The sequence below is a fragment of the Arvicola amphibius genome, chromosome 7 (assembly GCF_903992535.2).
Source record: "Arvicola amphibius chromosome 7, mArvAmp1.2, whole genome shotgun sequence".
In the NCBI taxonomy this organism is placed as follows: domain Eukaryota; kingdom Metazoa; phylum Chordata; class Mammalia; order Rodentia; family Cricetidae; genus Arvicola; species Arvicola amphibius.
In genome coordinates, this window is record NC_052053.1 from 46,063,968 (window position 1) to 46,083,131 (window position 19,164).

At 52.9% G+C, this 19,164-nt stretch overlaps 1 protein-coding gene across 2 annotated transcripts in view; it reads left to right on the forward strand.

Moving 5' to 3' along the window:
- Nucleotides 1-19,164, forward strand: part of Olfm1 (olfactomedin 1) — a 37,624-nt gene that overhangs the window by 10,934 nt on the left and 7,526 nt on the right. The window contains exons 1-5 of one of the 2 annotated variants that reach the window (XM_038337057.1): nt 2,401-2,550; nt 4,535-4,684; nt 9,010-9,165; nt 11,136-11,355; nt 19,001-19,107. In XM_038337057.1, the coding sequence (XP_038192985.1) occupies nt 2,401-2,550; nt 4,535-4,684; nt 9,010-9,165; nt 11,136-11,355; nt 19,001-19,107 (783 nt within the window). Of the gene's footprint in view, nt 1-2,400; nt 2,551-4,534; nt 4,685-9,009; nt 9,166-11,135; nt 11,356-19,000; nt 19,108-19,164 lie in introns of those variants that run through there. The other variant, XM_038337058.1, reaches the window with a different exon arrangement.

Below are 19,164 nucleotides of genomic sequence, written 5' to 3' on the forward strand. Positions count from 1 at the left end.
ACCATAGGTCCCCCACCCAGAAGGTATCTCCGCTTATGGGGAGCTACCTTCACTTCTCCGTGGCATTTGATTGACAGCAGGCACCAGAGAAATGTCAGAGGGCTCAGGGGCATTACACCTTGCATCAAAGCCCTGCTCCGCAGCCTGCCCAGCACAGGTTGCTGGCTGAACCCAGTTTTCATTTGAAAAGGTGACAATAGCTGTCACCACAGCATGCTGGGCTTGTCCCTGCACTGATCCTTTATCCCAAGGACACCTCACAGAGGAAAGCTACTGCTGTTGAGCCCATTTTGCAGGTGAGAGAGCTGAGTCACAGGAAGCCTCATTAGCTGGGTTGCCACCTCATGGAAGTTCATAGCAGTGCTCAGTTTGACCCCAGGGTCTGCATCTACAGCAGTCACTTGAGGCCTCCCTCCAGCGGGAACATCTGCCCGTCAGACAGACAGCAGGAAAGGTTCAACAATGCTTGGCCATGGAGTGTTCCTCACAAAGCCATGTTGCATCCGACGAGGAGCTTGGAGCATGCTGCCCCTTGTATCTTGCATCAAGTTGGATATTCAATAAAAGTCTGTGACTTCTGAGATGGAGGGGACTTTTCTGGACTGGTTGGATTTGAATTGTTGATAAACATTAAGTGCCCCTTACTTCTGTGTAGTGGGGAGCAAGTATGTATGGCTTGGGCAGACACAGCTGTGGCCCTGAATCTGTGTAAAATACACAGACACAGCTGTGCTTGCCTAATCCAGCAAGACCACTGGGTGTGACTAGCCTGCAGTACCAGATTCCACTGAGAGATGGTGCCCTTCCCCAACAGTTGTAATTTTTGCTGGCATTAGACCCAAACCAGAGGCACCAATGAATGCTGTGCATTAGCCAGAGAAATAACTTCAATTGATTTCTTGAGCTAGCCGGCCTCACACCCAGCACTCAGGCCAGGATCATCTTGGCTGTCGTTGAAGTTTACTCTGCAAATGGGGACAGAACACAGAGAGTTAAGTCCTAGGAATGTGTCACATCCCCTCTTGGCAGATCTCAGGAAGTCTCCCTTTGTCCTGACATCTCTTCCAAACCCCCTTCCAGGGAGTCTATAATTGACCAGGTGGGAAAGGCTGCAGTAGCAGTTGGATGTCTTTCTTTACCCAGGGCTGGGACAACTTGGAGGAATGCCTATAGGACCTGGCTTTCCTCCGCTTAGAAGGCTGCTGCAAAGTCAAAAGCACTATTAAGGTGTTTTGTCGGCTGTGCTGTTGTGCTGAGACTTACAGGTCTTAGCACAGATGCTGCTGAAGCTTGCCCTGCCCCTGAACTGGATCTCTGAGAGAGACGCCTGCATGTTTAGGATCACAGCGCAGATGCCTGTCGCCCTATCCAGCAATGCACACACCAGAGTCCAGAGCGATCATGGGGTGTGGTCTCTCTAGTGCCTCATGAGCCCCAAGCTGCCAGAAGCTCCTGATGGTAGGTGGGCACGCTCTCCTGCACCCCCTACTGTGCATAGCAGGCACACCAGCCCCTTCTCTGTTTAAACCTGCTCCAGAAACCCAGGATGGCACCCCTAGGAATTCCAACTGCCCCTTCCTTCAGAGATAGGTTCCCGGCAGTGTCTTTCACTTTGTAGCCACCTCTTTCCTCCTGTGCTGGCACTGGAGACCCCACAAGAGCTTTTCTTTTCCTATGGGGCTCAGGAGAAGCTCCAAACTGTCTGTGACTCAATCCGCTTGGGAAGACGAATCCCAGCAGTAAGGGTGGTGTGGTTCATCCTTCCGGGAACTCTTGCCACAAGCAGGCATGAGTGGAGCTGGGGCTTCAGCGAGACAGGGTCATGAGTATGACCAAGAGAGCTGAGGAGGGAGGACAGTGAATGGGTGCCATGAGAGATTTTGAGGATTTTTTTACGGTTTGAGGCAGGTTTTTGTCTGTCCTCCTGGGTGACCCTAACTCTTAGGCCAACGAGTTTGCAGACCTTGCTGCCTGCAGCCAGGGGGCGGCGGGGAGCCGGAGCTCGGAGGAAAAATCCACCCATTTCCTGGGCAGATTGCGTCGGCCGCCGCCCGGCCGTGTCCCCGCCTCCTGGCCGCGGCCCCCGCGCACAGCCCGCGCCGCGCTCAGAACCCGGTGGCCCTTCTCGGCAGCGGAGCGCGCCGGGACGCGGCAGCGGCAGGCAGCGCGGGCGGGCAGCACGCGCCGGGCAGGGCCGCCTGGTCACCTCCCAGCGCCGGGGCGGCGCGGCGATGGCCAGGGCGCACAGGGCGGCGGAGACGGACGGGCGGCGGCGGGCGAAGGGGGCGCGGGGACGCGGCCGGGCGCCCCTGCCCGCCGTGGTGCCCGCCGCCTGAGGCTGCCCGGGGCGCAGGAGCCAGCGCCAGCGCGGCGCGGGCGCAGGAGGCCACTTGAGGCGCGATGTCGGTGCCGCTGCTGAAGATCGGGGTCGTGCTAAGCACCATGGCCATGATCACTAATTGGATGTCCCAGACGCTGCCCTCGCTAGTGGGCCTCAACACCACCCGGCTCTCGGCCGCCAGCGGCGGGACGCTGGACCGCAGCACCGGCGTAAGTGAGCCCGCCTTGCGCCCTCCCGGCCCCTCCTCCCTCCTGTCTCCTGCCTCCTCTTGGGTCGGAGCCCCGGACTGGTCCGGTGGTGCGGTACAGGATGGGGTCACCTGGGGAGGAAGAGATGCAGGGGCGAGGGTCACAAACCCACCCTCTGTGCTGCAGCTAAGCAGCGCCTCCGGTTGCGGCCGCCACCCGCACTCTGGCATCTCGGGGCGATGCTTTCTGCGCCCGGTCCCCTTGAGGGGCTTGAAGACACCTGCTCGGTGCTGGTGGGAGGGGTTGAAAAGTCCAGAGTCCTCGTTCACCAATATTAGGAAGTCTTTCCTTGCGAAGCTTAGGAAACTGAAACTAGGGACTTGGGGACTTAGCCAAGGTCACTCAGCAAGTAAGGGGTGGAGATGCTGCTTAAAGCCTTTTGTGGGCTAGGTCCAGTCAGGACTCAGCTCGCCCTACTTTGTAAAAGGCGGACTGGACGGTGCCGGAGTGGAGCCCCAGGCAAAAGATAAGAGCTCGGTGGTCTCATCTGAGTCCCCCAGATCCCGAGGCACCCTACTCTTCCCATCCCCATTCGAAGATCTAAGGGTCCTCTCCAGAGGTTAAGAGGAGCTGGGCGGGACCGGACCCCCCACCTCCCGCGCGTGCGGCTTCACCCACCCCTCTCTATCGGCCTCTGAAATGGAAATCGCATCTCTCTGCCATCAGCAGCATGGGGAGGGGAGTACTGGCTAAGGGTTGGAGTGGAAGGTCTGGGTAGGGCTGACTTCCATAGTGGCGGTAGCAGACTGAGCTGAGACCACCCTTCCGTGAGGAGCTCCTGGAAAGGGGCCCCAGCCTAACCTTCTAAGTGGAAAGGAGAGGTGAAGGACGAGTCTCCTTTTTCCTCCAATTCTGCTCCCAAGGTCTCAGTGGTGTAACCTGCGCCCCTCCCCACACACACACCTATGACTCTTGTTGGCTCTACCTCTCCTGTTGTTTCGAGTTTCCCTAGTGCCGGGCATGGTGTGTAAAACCTTTAATCCCAGCACCCAAGAGGCAGAGACAGGTGAATCTCTGTGAGTTCAAGGCCAGCATGGTCTACATAGTGGGTTCCCAAAATCCAAGCAAACAAAAAAAAAAATCAGAATGACTCTCCATGTTGAGGACTTTACATGGTCTGTGTGCTGAGGTTGGGTGAATGAGATGAAGTGCATCACTACCATAGCTTCTCTGCCTTCCTCCCCATCCCTATCTAAAAATAGCATGGACGCACAGGATGCCAGGGAAAGGTTTGGAGACAGTGGGCAGGCTGCAGTAGCAGGAGGGCAGGCGAGCAGGAGGCCATGGGGGTGTGTACAGGAGCATTGGTGTCTACTGCCCCTGCTGTGTCTCTGAAGGTCAGGGTCATGGATGGTATAGAAGGCCCACCAGGTGAACCTAGCTACTCACAGCTCTGGGTCCTTGGTGGTCTTTGGGCAGGCAAATCCTCAGGAGTGAGGTTGGGGGGGCGGGGGAGTGACCCTTACACAACGAGTTTATTGGCATCCACCAAATGGCTTGTGGGTGGGAGCTGCGTGGAGTTGGAAGGCCAACATCTTAGCCAGGCTGCTTTCAGGGAGACAGCACAGCTCTAAGCCATTGCTGGTTTCAGTTCGGTTCGTAGGCACTGACAGGAACTGTTAACAATGGTGCTTGTCTCCAAGTGTTAGGGAACAGCAGATCAAAACTCCTGGGGGAAGAGAATTCTTATTCTCTTGGCTGTTAGCCACCTGGTTTCTTATATGACCCCTCAGCCAGCCTGGTGCATCCGCAGCTCCTCCCACCTCCCCAAGCGTTAATCTGGTTAGATGTCCAAACTCTGAGCATCCAGGGCTGAACCTGGATTTTTAGGCATTGTGTTTCTCTGATCTACTTCAGCCCCTGGCACCCAAGCACCAGCCTCCCTCATTCTCACCCTCGTTCTCTTGTTCTCTCCCCATTCCCTTCCCCACCTGCCCCGCTCCAGGTGTTGCCCACCAACCCCGAGGAGAGCTGGCAGGTGTACAGCTCTGCCCAGGACAGTGAGGGCAGGTGTATCTGCACGGTGGTCGCCCCCCAGCAGACCATGTGTTCACGGGATGCCCGCACAAAACAGCTGAGGCAACTACTGGAGAAGGTGAGTGAGTCTGCGCAGGGGGTGTGTGTGAGCGCACACATGCAGAGTGCTGTGTGCCAGCCTGAGGGTCGGCCAGCCTGCGTGGCCCCATCTCCGTATGGGTGAATGGATGAGTGGGCAGACGGCTGCCTGGGTAGGAGGATGGAAAAGAACATGGTGACCCTGCTGGGGAGATGAATACACCTGCTTCCTGGGCTCCAGGGGCTCCACGAAAGAGCTCGTTGGAAAGGCCAGGAGCATGGCTTCTTCATCCTCTGCCATTTCTCCTCTGAGCGATGCTCAGGGTCTGGTCCAAAGGGCTCAGCAATGCTGCCAGGGAAACAGTAGACCCCAGGTGCCTGGCCCACAGGCTTTCCATGGGGGTGTCTCTGCTCCACTGATGAGTGGTCCCACCAGGCAATTCATTCCCACCGTGGATGCTTCTAACACAAGGACCGCAGTGTGTAGTCCATGCATACACTTTGAGTCTTATTTCATGTATCACAAGACCAGAGTAGAGACGGTGGCATGAGTCACTCCTCAGATTGATGTCCCCGGGCCACAGAGCTAGTTAGAAAGGGAGCTTGTCTGAGTAATTGGACCAGCTATCTTCCTGTTTGGCTTCTAGTTCTCAACAGAGTGGCTATAGGCTGCCCCCAGAGACCCCAGACTCTGCAAACTCTAACCTCACTACTGTGAGTCCCTGAAGTGCTTCCAAGAGGAGAAGGGAAGGCGAGGGGCCTTTCCATCCTGACCATCTCACTCCCCCCAAAAAAGATGCCTTTCTTGGGATGCACCCTTCTCACAAAAGTCACATCACACACACACACACACACACACACACACACACACACATGCACCAAGAAAGCTGGGACTTTCCCTACTGATTGGACTTGGAATTTCCAAGCCCTCACCTGTATGAGATCTGTGTATAGGGCATCTCTATAACTTGAACACCGGCACTGAGGACAGCTTCCATCCTCTGGGGAAGACAGAATGGCTTTGGAGCCCAGCTTAACCCCTGCCAGGACCTGGCCTTGGAGCCGGCATGGCTGCAGGACTCGCACCTCCGTGGGCAGAGCAGCCTTTTCTGGACTCAACTGCCTGGGGCAGCCTGGGAATTAGGATGACTCCTGAGTTGCTGCTAGTCCCCATATGGAAGAGACATGGGACCTTCTTTCTATCATGGTGTCTGTGCGGCTGGCTCACCCTAAAGGGATAGAGTGTGTTGGTTTCTTGGCCTGTTTTGCCACCTACAGCCACCAGAATAAATCATTTGAAGAGAGCCCAAGTAAAATACATTTAACGGATCCCACAGACATTTATTTACACCAAACTAGACAGGAGCCTAATTGAGCCTTTAATTATTCAGAATTGTAGTGAAGGGGAGGGGCTTGGAGGGGCCTGAGGCCCAAGCCCTGGGGCTCTGGGAAAAGGGCAGAACTGGGAAATGGTTCCAGAAAGCTCTGGGGCCCCCTGAGAATGAGTGCTCAGCTTCCCTGTCTGCCTATGCAGGCCACAGTCTTGCTGCTTAAAAAATTTAAAGCCCATCTCATGCCACGTAGACTCTATTTCGGGAGGGCCTAAGCACTGGCTGGAAGAGAGGGGCCTTCGTTTACGGTGCCTGCCAGCATTGCTGAGACAAGAAACCTGCTCACCTTTGTGGTCTAGGGCTGGGCCTGGTCAACACACCTCCTTTCTGGTCTACTTTGCTTTTTCTCTGCCTGTGGGGCGGGGCCAGGCCTGGCACAGACAGCACCTGCCATCTTGGGTGGCAACAGAGGAGGCTCTGGATTCCTTGGGTCCCCTGCAGCTGGTCATAGCTGAGGACTCTGGAGCTGGTTCTGTGTTGCTACCACCTGGGTTTGTTAGACCCACTTGGTGACACAGCAGGTCAGGTCCTGGGACCTAGGCCTAAAGGCTCTGGTTTGCCCAGCTTGAGTCCTTGCTGACTGGGTATCCGTAAGCCTGGGCAGTTCCTCCAGGGTCTGATGCCAGAGGAGGGGATAAGGTGAGCATAGGATGGCTCTGTGTCCTCTGAAGACAGTCTGAGTCCGGGAGCAGAAGCTTTGGAGTTTCCGACCTTGAGCTGGCTATGTGATGGGACCAAGTTTCCTAACTGACTTATCTGTGTTAACATGTGGACTCAGAACAGACCCCTGATGCCAGGGTTTTATGAAGATCAAATGAGATAAATAACATAGCTGGCTCAGGCCAGTGCCTCTGTGGGCAATGAGCATTAGCAATTAGTCATTCCCAGATGGGGACAGGTGTGTGGCTGCTGCGCATGTCCCCTTCCCACTTCATGGCACCTGCTGCCACAGTGGCTAAGAGCATCCTATGACCTTGTGACCTTGAACGTGCTGGGAGGATTCTAGGAATACTGTGGGAACTGGAAGAGGTGTGTGGAAGCAGGTATTGCCAAAGGGTTAATATGGATGTCACCCATGTCTTGTTATGGAAGGCGTAAGTGGTTGAGTGGTTGTCCATAAAGTGGGCTCACACGTCTGTTGCTTCACCTTAAGGCAAACAAGTTATTTGGCATCTTTCAGATTTTTTTTAAGTATAGCTAATCTTTACATTTTAAAATTCATTAGAAACATGGGCCCATGGTAAGGAAGACAAAAATCTCCCAACTGCACTGTGTGGTCTCTTACTGAAAGCCTGTGTTGGACTGAACCTTTCCCACCCCAAACCCCACCCACTCTTTGACTGGCTGCTATCTGAGTCCTGTTCTTTTGGTCAGTGTCATATCTCCAAGGAGGAGACTGGGAAAAGAGGCTTGGAGCAAAGATGCTCATGTTGTCCTTCTCTGGGCCAGGCAGGCTGCTTAGGTTTCCTGCACTGGCTGCCCTTTGTCTGGGTTCAGGTGTAGATGAGCCGCTCCCCACCCCCAAAAGATGGTATTGTTCCCAAGTAGTTCTCAGTATCTTTTGTCTGAGCTCCTCCCAGAAGCCTCCTTGAAGGCAGTGGCATTTGGGCTGGGCCTCGATGGATGGACCACAGCAAATGTGACATCTTTTCCCAGAAGAAGAACGGCAGCTGTTCAGAGGGGCAGCAAGAGGCTGGAGAGGCCGTCCAGGCAGATCAGCTCGATTCCCCTCAGAGCAACTAAGAGAAGGGAGCAGTCAGCCCCATGCACAGCTGTGCTATAAATTGAGCTGTGAAGGTGAATGTGTGCCTTGCTTTCAAGTCCTGAGATCCCATCAGGCTTTAAGTGCTGAGATGGGCAGTATCGACCTCTGGCCAGCGAGAAGGCATCCTGCCACTCTTCCCATTTCTCTCCACCTACTGGTCTGGAGAGTTTGAGGTGCTACCCTACCTTCATGCTCTGACCCCTGAGCGGTGAAGCCAAGCCTCTATCCCAAGGATTTTGTTCCTAGAAGGGAGTCTATTTCAAATTCAGAAGGAAAAGAAATCAGCAAGGAGACCTGTCATTCACTACACACCTTCCTTGCTGGTAATTGGATTAGATTCTGAGAAAATGACCCAACCCACTGCGGCATCCCCGGCAGCATCCTCAGCACCTTGGCTCCCTGCCCCCCTCGCCCCTGGTGAGCATAGATTCTCACGTAAGCCGTAGCCAGTTTCCTGAAAATGAAATGTGCTGGCAGCTGGCCGCACCAAAACTGTTTTTCTTTGACGCTCTCTGGAATCGTGCTGAATAATAGAGTCCCATCTTGAGGCTACACTCCATTCAACAATGCCCGTAAGGATGTAAAACAGCGATTCTTCATTTGCTGGGTGATTGATTCCTGACTCTGCGTTCTGAATGTGCGTGTTTGCCGAGCAGTCATCTGCCTATGATATTGTGGGGGTGATGGATGGCATATGCGGTGGGGAGAAGGCTCGGCACGGAGCCTAGAGCAGCTCCCTACCCCTTCCTTCCACACTTAGAACACCAACACTGTCAGCAAGGACACTCCAGGGGACTCCAGCGGAGAGGGAATTTATACCCTAGGCGGGCCTGGCATCGTTCTGGATTCATCTCTTGCTGTGTGCACTTCCCTAGCAATGCCAGTCCATTGTAGAATGGAAACAGGCCCCACCCTTAAACGCAGAGAGAAATGGCCTCCAGCCCTGTGCCTGCCCTGATCTGTGTACCCCACGGTCAGAGTTTTGCTGGAAGAGGGTAAAGGGAATGTTTACCCAGCCGATCTGCTGTGTTTTGGGAGTTCTTGGTCCTAACGATCTGACACTAGTGATTAACTGGTAAATCAGGCTTGGGCCACTCCTGCCTTCCCGGGTGGTGCTGTGGGAAAGGTCAGCCTGGCTGATGAGCAGACAAATGAACCCGCCCGACATCTGCTGCAGCTCTCGCCTTGAACCTGTTACCCTTTTGACAGGTGCAAAACATGTCTCAATCCATAGAAGTCTTGGACAGGCGGACTCAGAGAGACCTGCAGTACGTGGAGAAGATGGAGAACCAAATGAAAGGCCTGGAGTCCAAGTTCAAGCAGGTGGAGGAGAGCCATAAGCAACATCTGGCCAGGCAGTTCAAGGTATGCCTGTCCCTCCTGGAGCTCTGCCCCCTCCCCGAACTCCTCCTCTCTCTTCCCTCTTCCCGTTCTCCTCCACTCCTTCTCTCTCCCTCCCCTCATCCTCCTCTTCCTCTATTACCCTTTCTCCTCACCCCTATTCCCCTCCTCTTCTTCCTCCTCCAAGTCAGATCTTCTTCCCCTTCTGGCTTCCCTTTCCCCACAGAGGTAGTGACTGGGGACCTAGGGGGACACAGTGAGAACTGTCCTCTGCCTTGCAAAGCTGTTCCACTCTGGGAGGAGAGACACCATCCACTCTGGCCACTGGAGGGGTTGGGGTTTGGTCGGCCCCTTTAGCACACACTGGAGCCTCTCTCCAGGGGTCCCAGGCCCCCTGCTCCTCTGGCTGAAGCGTATTAGCGGGCAGGGTATGGTTAGATGCCCTCAGCATTCCATAGCTACTGCAGGTAAATCACATTAGCCGAGGATTAGCGTAACTGATTAGAGCCATTTCTGGGCCCAGATCACTCAGGGCAGTTTTTCACTTCTGACCTAATTTAGCTGTGACAAGGCACACTGTAGATGCAGCTGCGTTCAGTGTTCTCTGTCTCCAGGTGACCCTGGCCATTTAAAACCTCAGTTCCTTTGACCTGAAATTATATATACATATGTACAAGTATGTATATATACACGACTCTCCACTAGGACTAGGCTTGGAATTATCTGCCACCTTAATTAAGGTGTTCATGCATGTTAATTAGAAATCAGGCCCAGATGTAAATGAACAGGTCAAATTACACAGCCGCTTGGCTGGAAACTGCTGAGCCCTGGTCCGTCCTCCCTTCCTTGTATGCTAATGTTATCCTTTGATGCACTCCCTACGTGAAGCAGGAACTAATTCTCCTTTTAAAAGCAGTGCATTAGGTAGGCAAAATGGCAAGCTAATGAAGTTATAAATCTATAATATAAATAAAATAATAGCAGACGAATCGCATCGAGGCAGAATAAGCCAGTGATTGTTGTCCCAGGCAGGGGAACACTGTGCCTCTTTTTCTGATGTACCATCATGACTTAACCTTGGAGAGAGATTCTTGACCTTACAGACCAAAAAGAGTTGTGTCTCTCCCTGGCCAGCATCTGCCCTCCTGTGTTCAGCAGACTGTGAAGACAGAGGTGTCTTCAGCGACATGAGGTAGCTCCCCTTGGAGAGTGTCGTCTACAGAGCGCCTCTGAGTTCCAAAGTTGGGGACTCTGAGACTCTGGGACAGCAAAAGCAAGCCCTTGCCTCTGGCACTGTAGTCACTGCGTGAAGGAGTTCCAGCAGAAACCGTGAGGGATGCCCTTCACCATTTGAGTAGCTTGCCTTCCTGTCGTTAAAGTGTGATTTTTCTTACGTGACCATGCAAATACGTGTCTTTTAATGGCTGTTTAAGGCAGGCTAGTGAGCTAGCTTTTCAACGGTGTTTCATTTTCTTGCTTGCAGGGCTAACTTAAGAGTTTTTTCAATGCGCCACTGACTGAAGATGCAGTCCCCCCCTGTAACCATGAGAGAGCCAGAGAGCTTTTTGCACCATGCATTTTTACGATTCTTTTCCAATCCTTAGCACCATTTCACTAAGGAACCTTGAATCCAACCAGGATCCTCCTTTTGCATGCGATTCTAGATGCATCCCATGAATAGTTTGAACCCTTGTCAATGCACTTTTTGAAAAAGAAAGAAAAAAAAAAAGAACCACAAACTTTGTGTATGTGACCTAAAGCATGTAACCTTAAGATGTTGCATTCTCGACTGACAAATAAAGAGCTTTCCCAAATATGCTGGTGTTCTGAGGACTGTTTAATACGCTATCCTGACTCACTGGGACCAGATAACTGGTGGATTACTAAAACGGGAGTGTGCACACCTTCCCTCTCATAGGGAGAAGCCAGGCCAAGGCAGGGTATTTCAAGTTCTTGCATGCATCGCACTGAACCAGCTTATTTTAACCTTGCAGGCAATAAAAACGAAAATGGATGAACTTAGGCCTTTGATTCCTGTGTTGGAAGAGTACAAGGCCGATGCCAAATTGGTATTGCAGTTTAAGGAGGAGGTCCAGAATCTGACGTCAGTGCTTAACGAGCTGCAAGAGGAAATTGGCGCCTATGACTACGATGAACTTCAGAGCAGAGTGTCCAATCTTGAAGAAAGGCTCCGTGCATGCATGCAAAAACTAGGTAGGCCCAGCGCCCTGCAGGTGTGGCACTGCCTGGCCCGACTCTGCCACACATGCAGGTGTAGGGAGTGGTACTGAAGCCACAGTGCCTGCCTGGCCTCAGCAGGTGATGGCTGCATCAGGGCTTCTGGGTAGGGCCACCCAGAGAGAGCATCAAGTAATACAGGCAACATCCACCCCAAGGCATCACCCATGCGCAAACCCCATGCCAAAGCAAGTTCTAGACCCCAATGAATCTCACATAATTTGGAGAGAGAGAGAGAGAGAGAGAGAGAGAGAGAGAGAGAGAGAGAGAGAGAGAGAAGAAAAAGATATTGGATGCCACAAACTGTCAGATGGGCGTGCGTGTGTGTATGTGTGTGTGTGTGTGTGTGTGTGTGTGTGTGCGCGCGCGCATGCAAAGGTGTAAGTGCTTAATATGCATGTGTATGGTTCGTGCATGTGTTTTTAGGATAACTTTAAATGGGCTGGAAACACATCTCCATCCAGGCTGAGATGAGGGCTTATAAAACCCCTTGAGACAATGTATCAGGTTTAGTTGGAACTAAAAAGAGGGGGTACAGTGGCACAGGTTTTGGATAGAATAAGTGGGGGCCGTCAGCGGCCCGGGGGGAATGGACTGGTGAGCAAGGTGGCTCTCAGAGTCATGTCCCCTGACGGTCCTAAGGTAGGAACCATCCAGGTTCTCATGCCTGCCTAACTACCCAGTCTGTGGCTTTGGCCAAATTGCATATGTTGGCTATTCAGGGCCATTTCTAAATGGTATGTTTCATGTCCTGATACAGTACCAGCTTCAGCGTTCCTCCACAGAGTGACTAACTCATTTGTTTTTATACCATGTATTTGTAAGGGTGACTTTGTCTCCAGAAAGATTTTTTTTTGCTCTACCTGATGCTCTGACTCTGTCTCCCTTCATCCATGCCTTACAAAATTTAAAACATCCCAAAGAACAAATACTTTTCAAAAGCCTTGGTGTGGGGCAAGCAAAAGGTTCCAGTGGTTAAGTACTTCCAGAGCAAGCACAAGGACCTGAGTTCAATACCCAGAACTCATGTGAAAATAATCCTAGCACAAGGGAGGGGAGACAGGTTGGTCTTAGGGCTTGCTGGCCAGCCCCCATGGCTTACTTGGGAAGTAAGATGGTGAGAGACGCTGTCGAGGTGGATGACTCCTGAGACATGATACTTGAAGTTGTCTTCTGGCCTCCACAGAGCTCATACATACACATGTGCGCCTGCACAGACCAGCACATGAGTTCAGATTCCTGGTGTCAGGTGACAGACGAATGGGAGTATTCACTAGAGAGGCTGTCCCCTGGTCTCCAGGTGACTCCCTACAGCTTGCCCCCCAAAAGAGTGTAAAGTTTTGAGCTCCCAGTACTGATGAGGTAGGAAGCTATGATGGGTACTGGGAACTAGCTGTTTTGAAGAGACACTCACAGGGACACCAGGAAATCATTTTCCATTTTATATTCTTACTATTGTGCCTCATAAAACCCATGACCCCTTAGGGCAGGGGCTGGTAGCCTTAGTCCGTCCATGACTGGGACTGGATGACAGCCTCTCCATTGCCTGCACACGCCCTCTAGGAGTGCCTAGGGTGCTGGGCTGAGCACTGGGCTATGGGTCCCCTCCACTCTTCCCTTGGGTTTCCTCCATGGCCTCCTTCCCAGCCTTCCCAGTGAAGTATTTAGAGGTCTTCCTGGTCTCTGAAGAGCCCAGAGGCTGGGTTTATTCCCCTACAAAAGTTATTTTCACTGCCAGGTAACCAGGCAGGGTGTCATGCCTAGGAGAAACTAAAAGAATCAGGATGGAGACCGTGGTAGGACATTACCAAGGCCGCCAAGCTAACGGGCCTTTGGGAGAGGGGGGCAGCCCACACGCCTCTCCAGGTTATCCCAGCCAAGCCAGACTTCCCATCTGTCCTCAGCCTATTTTTAGCAGCTGTATGAATTTACCTTATGGCTAGGATCTTCACGTGGCTACCCTTGGGCTGCTAAGACACATGTGATTCAGGAATGAAGAAAGAATGAGGCCAGATAGTCCCACCCTAGGGTGCACCAGAGAGGTGACCTGAGAGTGTAATTCTTTCCTAAGAGGGGCTTCAGTAAGCATGTACTTGAAGAGAAACAGCAGCTGGGGTTGGGACAGTTGGTTCTGAACCCCAGTCTGGGAAGTCATGGGGTGCCAAGCTATAAAATGGCTAAAGTAGCAAGCCACTCAACAGCAGGTGCCTCTTCCAGGTCCCTACCATCTTCCATCCCAGTGATTCCTGCTTTGCAGTACAAAGGTACAGAGTCCTTAGGCCCTAGGGTCACTATGAAAATTTACATACATTGTTCATGTCACCAGCTCTGCTCTGCCTGGCTCAGAGGAGCAGCTGGGGGTATGGTAGATCAGTAATCAGGCGGGAGGGCAGGCAAGTGCGGGTGGGCATAGCTAATAAGTGGAAGGACAGAGGGACAGAAGGAGGCACAGTTGACAATAGATGAATAGACGGGTAGAGGACTGGTCAATGACTGATGGATGAGTAGGTAAGCTGCTGATAGAAATTAGGTGGCAGATGGTTGACTGATGGGTCTATAGATAGGTTTAGCATCTGTCCCAGGCCTTCAGCCAGAAGCGTAAGGACTAAATACTTTATGGCTTCTTAATTCAGTCTTTGCATCAGTCTTGCAGAGAGGGATCGTCCCCCAGCCTCCCCAGCAGCCAACTGCCAGGGTGGTCACACCCAGGATGCACTCTGCCGTGGGCACCACTCCCTGCTGACCCAGTGGGCGGGGCTCTGCACTTGCAGCTGCTCAGTAGCTGAGTGTTACTCCTTAAACCATCAAGCCCCAGGGTCCTTTGTGTGTCTGCCTCTGCAGGTGCTTGGTTACATCCGTAAGGGAGGGAAGGGCTCCCTGCATCTCTCAAAGTCTCTTCTTAGAACCATCCTAAATTCCTGGCCTGCACACAGGCAGAAAGCATAATGCAAAGACCAGAGTTAGCAATTCTGTTCATCTTCGGGCAGCATGCTTTTCCAAGTGTTCCAGCAAAGACTTAGAATTTGAAATATCTTCCTTCCACACTAAACATAGAGCTTAGACATAACATGTCTTGGGCCTTTTCTGCAAAGTGCAATTCCCTGCAACAAGTCTTGTCCCCAGGGACAGGAAGAGGCAGTTAGCTGCCCAGAACCCTGGTGTCCCCTGAGAGGATGCTGCAAGGTCATATCCTAGCAGCTCACCTGAGTAAAGCTAAAACTGGGGCCCCAGCACAGGCTGTTCAATGCAGCTGCCCCCCAGACTTAGGTTGTACCGGTGCTATAGGCTTCCTTGGTCACCATTGCCATTGAGGACGAGCTGGTATGAAGCGGTATTCCTGTCATACATGCCAAGGGCTCTTTGGTGACGTTTTTGTTTTGTTTTGTTTCTTTCTGCAGTTGGCTTGGAAGTCTCCAGGCAGCTAGGGCCAACCGAGGGGGAAAGTGTATTTTTTGTTCTACTGACAAAACGCCTTAGTAAACCTTTACCTGACAGCCAAGTGAGCTGTCCCCACAGTGTCCACACTAGTAGAATGCTGATTGCAGGTTCCTGCCCTGGTGGGGTACACTGGTTTACCACACTGTGCTGTGCTGTGCCGGAGCAATATGGACTCTTCAAGGGAAATCAAAAGATACCTTCCTAACACTTGAGATGCCAGAATCACCTGGTGGAGGCTTCACAGTAAGGCTAGTGACTCTCAGAGCTGTGTGACCACTCCCAGACAAGAGAGGTAAGGGTGAGTTAGCAGTGGAAGCCTAAGTGAATAGAGCCCAGGATTCTGGCAACTTACAACAACCTAGACCAGACCTGCCCCCTCCATTTCTTTTAAAGAACGGGCAGTCCACTAGAGGCCTGGCCATTCCTGGCCAGGGCAAGAGGGGAAGGATGGCTCTAGGATAGTATTCACGGGTCTGCTGTGGGCTCTGGATCCAACCCTGGGTCTGCATTAGGGCTCTTGCATCTGCATCTTGGACCTTACTCCCAGCCTGCAGACTTCTTTCCAGACAGTTCTTCTCTAGTTTCTGAGAACGGAGGCCAGGGCCAAAGCTTGTTTGAGGTCACAGACCTTCCTTTCCCAGCTCTGCCTCCCAGAGATACTCATCCTGACTCGAGCTTTGAGATAGTCTGGGCTGCTCTCAGCTTGGCATCCGCCCAAGAAGTGTGCAAGGCTCACGGCTTGTCGTCTAGCTTGACCAAGGATCTCCAGTCCAGGACCCTCCTTACTGGGCATCATCCTTCCTTCAGGCCTCTTCCTGAGTCCCAGAAGCTTTCTTCCACCCCCAAGTGTATCCTGAGTGTGTGGCTGGAGAGTGGTACTTTCTAGAACTGGGTGTGCCAAGAGACTGCCAAGCCTCTGCCATGGGCTCTTTTAGATCCTGTCAGTTTGTGAGGTCTCTACAGAACTAGTGTGGACAGAGAACTAAAAATAACTCTCTGACTTAAGGATGGCAAGCAGCCTCCAGCCCCATGGGCCCTCGGAGCTGTGCCTGCCCCAGCATCTTAGAGAGCAGGAGACACAGTGGCCACGCCCACCTACCCTCCTCAGTCAGCACTGAAGCATTGAACGGTTGACTGCTCTGGTGACTATGCACCAGGAAAACACGCCAGAGGAGGCTGGGTGTGGCTGGCAGGCTGGACCTGCTGGGCAGCCTTCCTGTAGAACTGAGACATAGACCTCCTGCCACTTTCTGAGATAGTAAAAACAAAACAAAACACAAAAACAATAACAGTTGAATAGAGTGTGGTAAGATTGTTCAAAGCTGCCCCTGGCCTGGCTGAGAGCAAAGTCCTGCACATTCTCCATCCGAGCTCACAGAAGACTGACTGGACCATCCAGGCATATTCTGGAAGGCCTGAGTCGTGCGCCTACGCTAGTTTGCTTTCCTGGGGGCCCTGGTGATATAGTGCCTGCCTAGTGGTAACTGAAGCAAACATGGGTAACATGAAGGGTGGCCTTCACTCCCCAGAGGCTCACCCTACTGACCCCAACACTTCTCAGCTAGTGAATTGGTTGGTGTACTGAAGAGACTCTCTGAGAGCTAAGTCCCTCGTCTGTTTATGGGGAAGTAGGGCGAGTGGAGGAGACCCCTTACCTGGAATAGCAAGCCCCCGATGCTTTTGTTGGCACCCCGAGGGAATGTGGAATTCAGCTGAGGTCACTGAGATGGGTGGGATGACGACATCTTTAGGGTCTAGGCATGTGTCTGGGCCCAGCCCTAGAAGCTTGGTGTGGAGTTGGGATGTTGTTCTAGAGTAAAAACAGAATAGGCCTGGCAGGGAATGACTAGGGTCAGAGTTAGGCATCCTAGCTGGGCTGGGCATCCCCCTGAAACTGTATCATGATCAGGTGATATACAGAAAGATGGTAGATTTCTTCAGGAGAAGCTATCCAACTGCAAAGGGACCTCCGATGGGTTTGGGACAGGTCTAGTGTCAGTTGGCATCTCGGAAAACTTTAGTATGTGGTATGTGGCTGAGTCATGTGCTGGCCTCAAGCACAGCATGCCACTGGGTGGGAAGGATGCTTTCCACACAGATCTCCTCCCATGCCTACTGTGCATGCTGATTCCTTTGGGCCTTAACCTCCAGGCAGTTCATAGATCTTATCTCCAGGACCAGTGGGAGACCTTCTATGAGATATTACAGGGACCAGTGGCTCTGTGGATGGCAGGATGGGTTCTGGGAAGAAGACTTGCAAAAGGGTTGGCTTCTTTCAATTCCCACCCATTGTGGAGGAGCCTCTGTCTCCTGGCAACCCAACACCCACCTCAAGTCAACAGGAAGAAAAGGAAGGAAGAAAAAGTGGGAGTGAGGGGTGGAGTCCAGCTTGGGCATCTGGCTTCCCCTGACCAGCCTCTACAGGCAGCCCACAATGAACTCATTCGAACCTCAGAAGCATACAGTTATGCAAGTGTGTGTGTGTATGTGTGTGTGTGTGTGTGTGAATTTGTGTGTGTGTGTGTGTGTGTGTGTGTGTGTGTGTGCATGTGTGTGAAGGAAATTTTTCTACAAACCCATCAGGATCCTCACTTCCAACTCCTGCCAACACTCGTCAACCTTGGCCTCCCACAATTCCCTTCTTTTTCCTTTCCCTTTTCTTGGTGTCTCCTCCAAGCCTGGGCTTGGGTAAGGCAGGGCAGTGTGCACAGAGGCCAAGTGGGCATGCTTTGTGCTCAGCAATGGGCCTCTTAGACCCTTGCACCCAAGACCTCCATAGAGCCTTGAGCCTCAAAGCAAGTGCTAGTGCCGGAAAACTCAAGTTCCTCCTGGAAGAGGAGGTGCCTTTGGGCAAGGGACAGGAGAGTGGGCACAGTGGTCTAGTCCGGGCAGAAGTGCCAGCGCTGGTGCATCAGTGGGAATCCAGGCCTGGAGTGGCTTTCAATTCTACTGAGCCTCGCTCTGTCCAAGGTCCCCTCTCTACTGGCTCTTGAGCCGAACCGAGCAGTTCACCTTGTCGGTTTTGTACAATGTCTCTGTGCACATGCTCACCCCATTCCAGGCTTGGGGAGATGCTGCTGGGGGTGGGAGCATGGCAAGCTGCACCCTCCCCTGGGCTTGCCCCTCCCTGCTCCATGTAGGATTATCTCTGCTTCCCTGTGGTCTCAGGTTAAGTCTCTCCTAAGCACCTGGATCTTCTCTGAACTTTGCAGACACTGTGTATGTATGCTAATGTGGCCATCGGAGGGTATCTTTTAGACTTGGGGGGCGGGTCACACTCAAGCCTGACCTGGTGGGATGGAAAAGAGGAGTCCTGCACAACGGGCTCAACCTGGAGGCTGAGAGCGGGCAAGAGAGCTGCAGGCTAGGGCAGGAATGCTGGCTCACAGCCTCCGCCACTCCTGAATGACGAAGTTGTGGCTCTGAGGTCATCTCTGGCCATCTGTGAGGTGGGAGGGCTGCAGGGGTCACGTCCAAGATCCCATAGAGCATGATGCTCAACTCCCAGCCCTCCTGCCTGGGGCCATTCTTCTTGAGAGCATGGAAAACCCACAGATACTCCCCTTCCCCGCACACACACACACACACACAGCAGGACAGCAGTAAGCCTCCACCTGCCTCCATCAGAGGTGGTTCTACGACAGACACATGCACAAGGGAAGACAGGCACGTGCACAAGGAAGGTGCTTCCACAGTGTGGAGTGCTGTTATGGGCTGCTAGGATTGTCTTTCTGTTTTGGGAGGTGAATCCTGCTTGGGTGCAGTGTCTCCCATGGAGCCTAAATTCCCTCCTGCTGCCTGCCATGCTGCCTAAGTTCCAGCAGTCAGAGAGGACTGAGCTCTTTTGTCCCATTTCCCAGAGAAAACTGAGGCTTGTTGTGGCCAACTCTCTCTTGTTACTGGGGCTGCCCTGGCCTCTTGCTCCCAAGGAATCGTGAGACCCAAGAGGGCAGCCATTCACTGCTATGCCCCGCCCATGCTGGCCTTAATTGTTCCCTCTGGAGGAAGAGGTGGTTCCTCATGGCCACTGGTGAGACTTGTTTAAGTGACATCATGGGCCATTGGGCACCAGATCTGGAGGGGAAGAGGATGAAGCCCCCCCAAGCCCAGCTGCGCCCTTGGGGGGAGGGTTCCAAGGCTCTCAGTCGTCTGTTGGTTCTGACCCATGCGCACTCTGTTCCAGCCTGCGGGAAGCTGACAGGTATAAGTGACCCAGTGACTGTCAAGACCTCTGGCTCAAGGTTCGGGTCCTGGATGACAGACCCACTGGCCCCAGAAGGTGATAACAGGGTAAGTGTCCCTGGATCTTTTAAAAAAACTTAAAAGGCCTGGTCTCTGTCCCTCTCC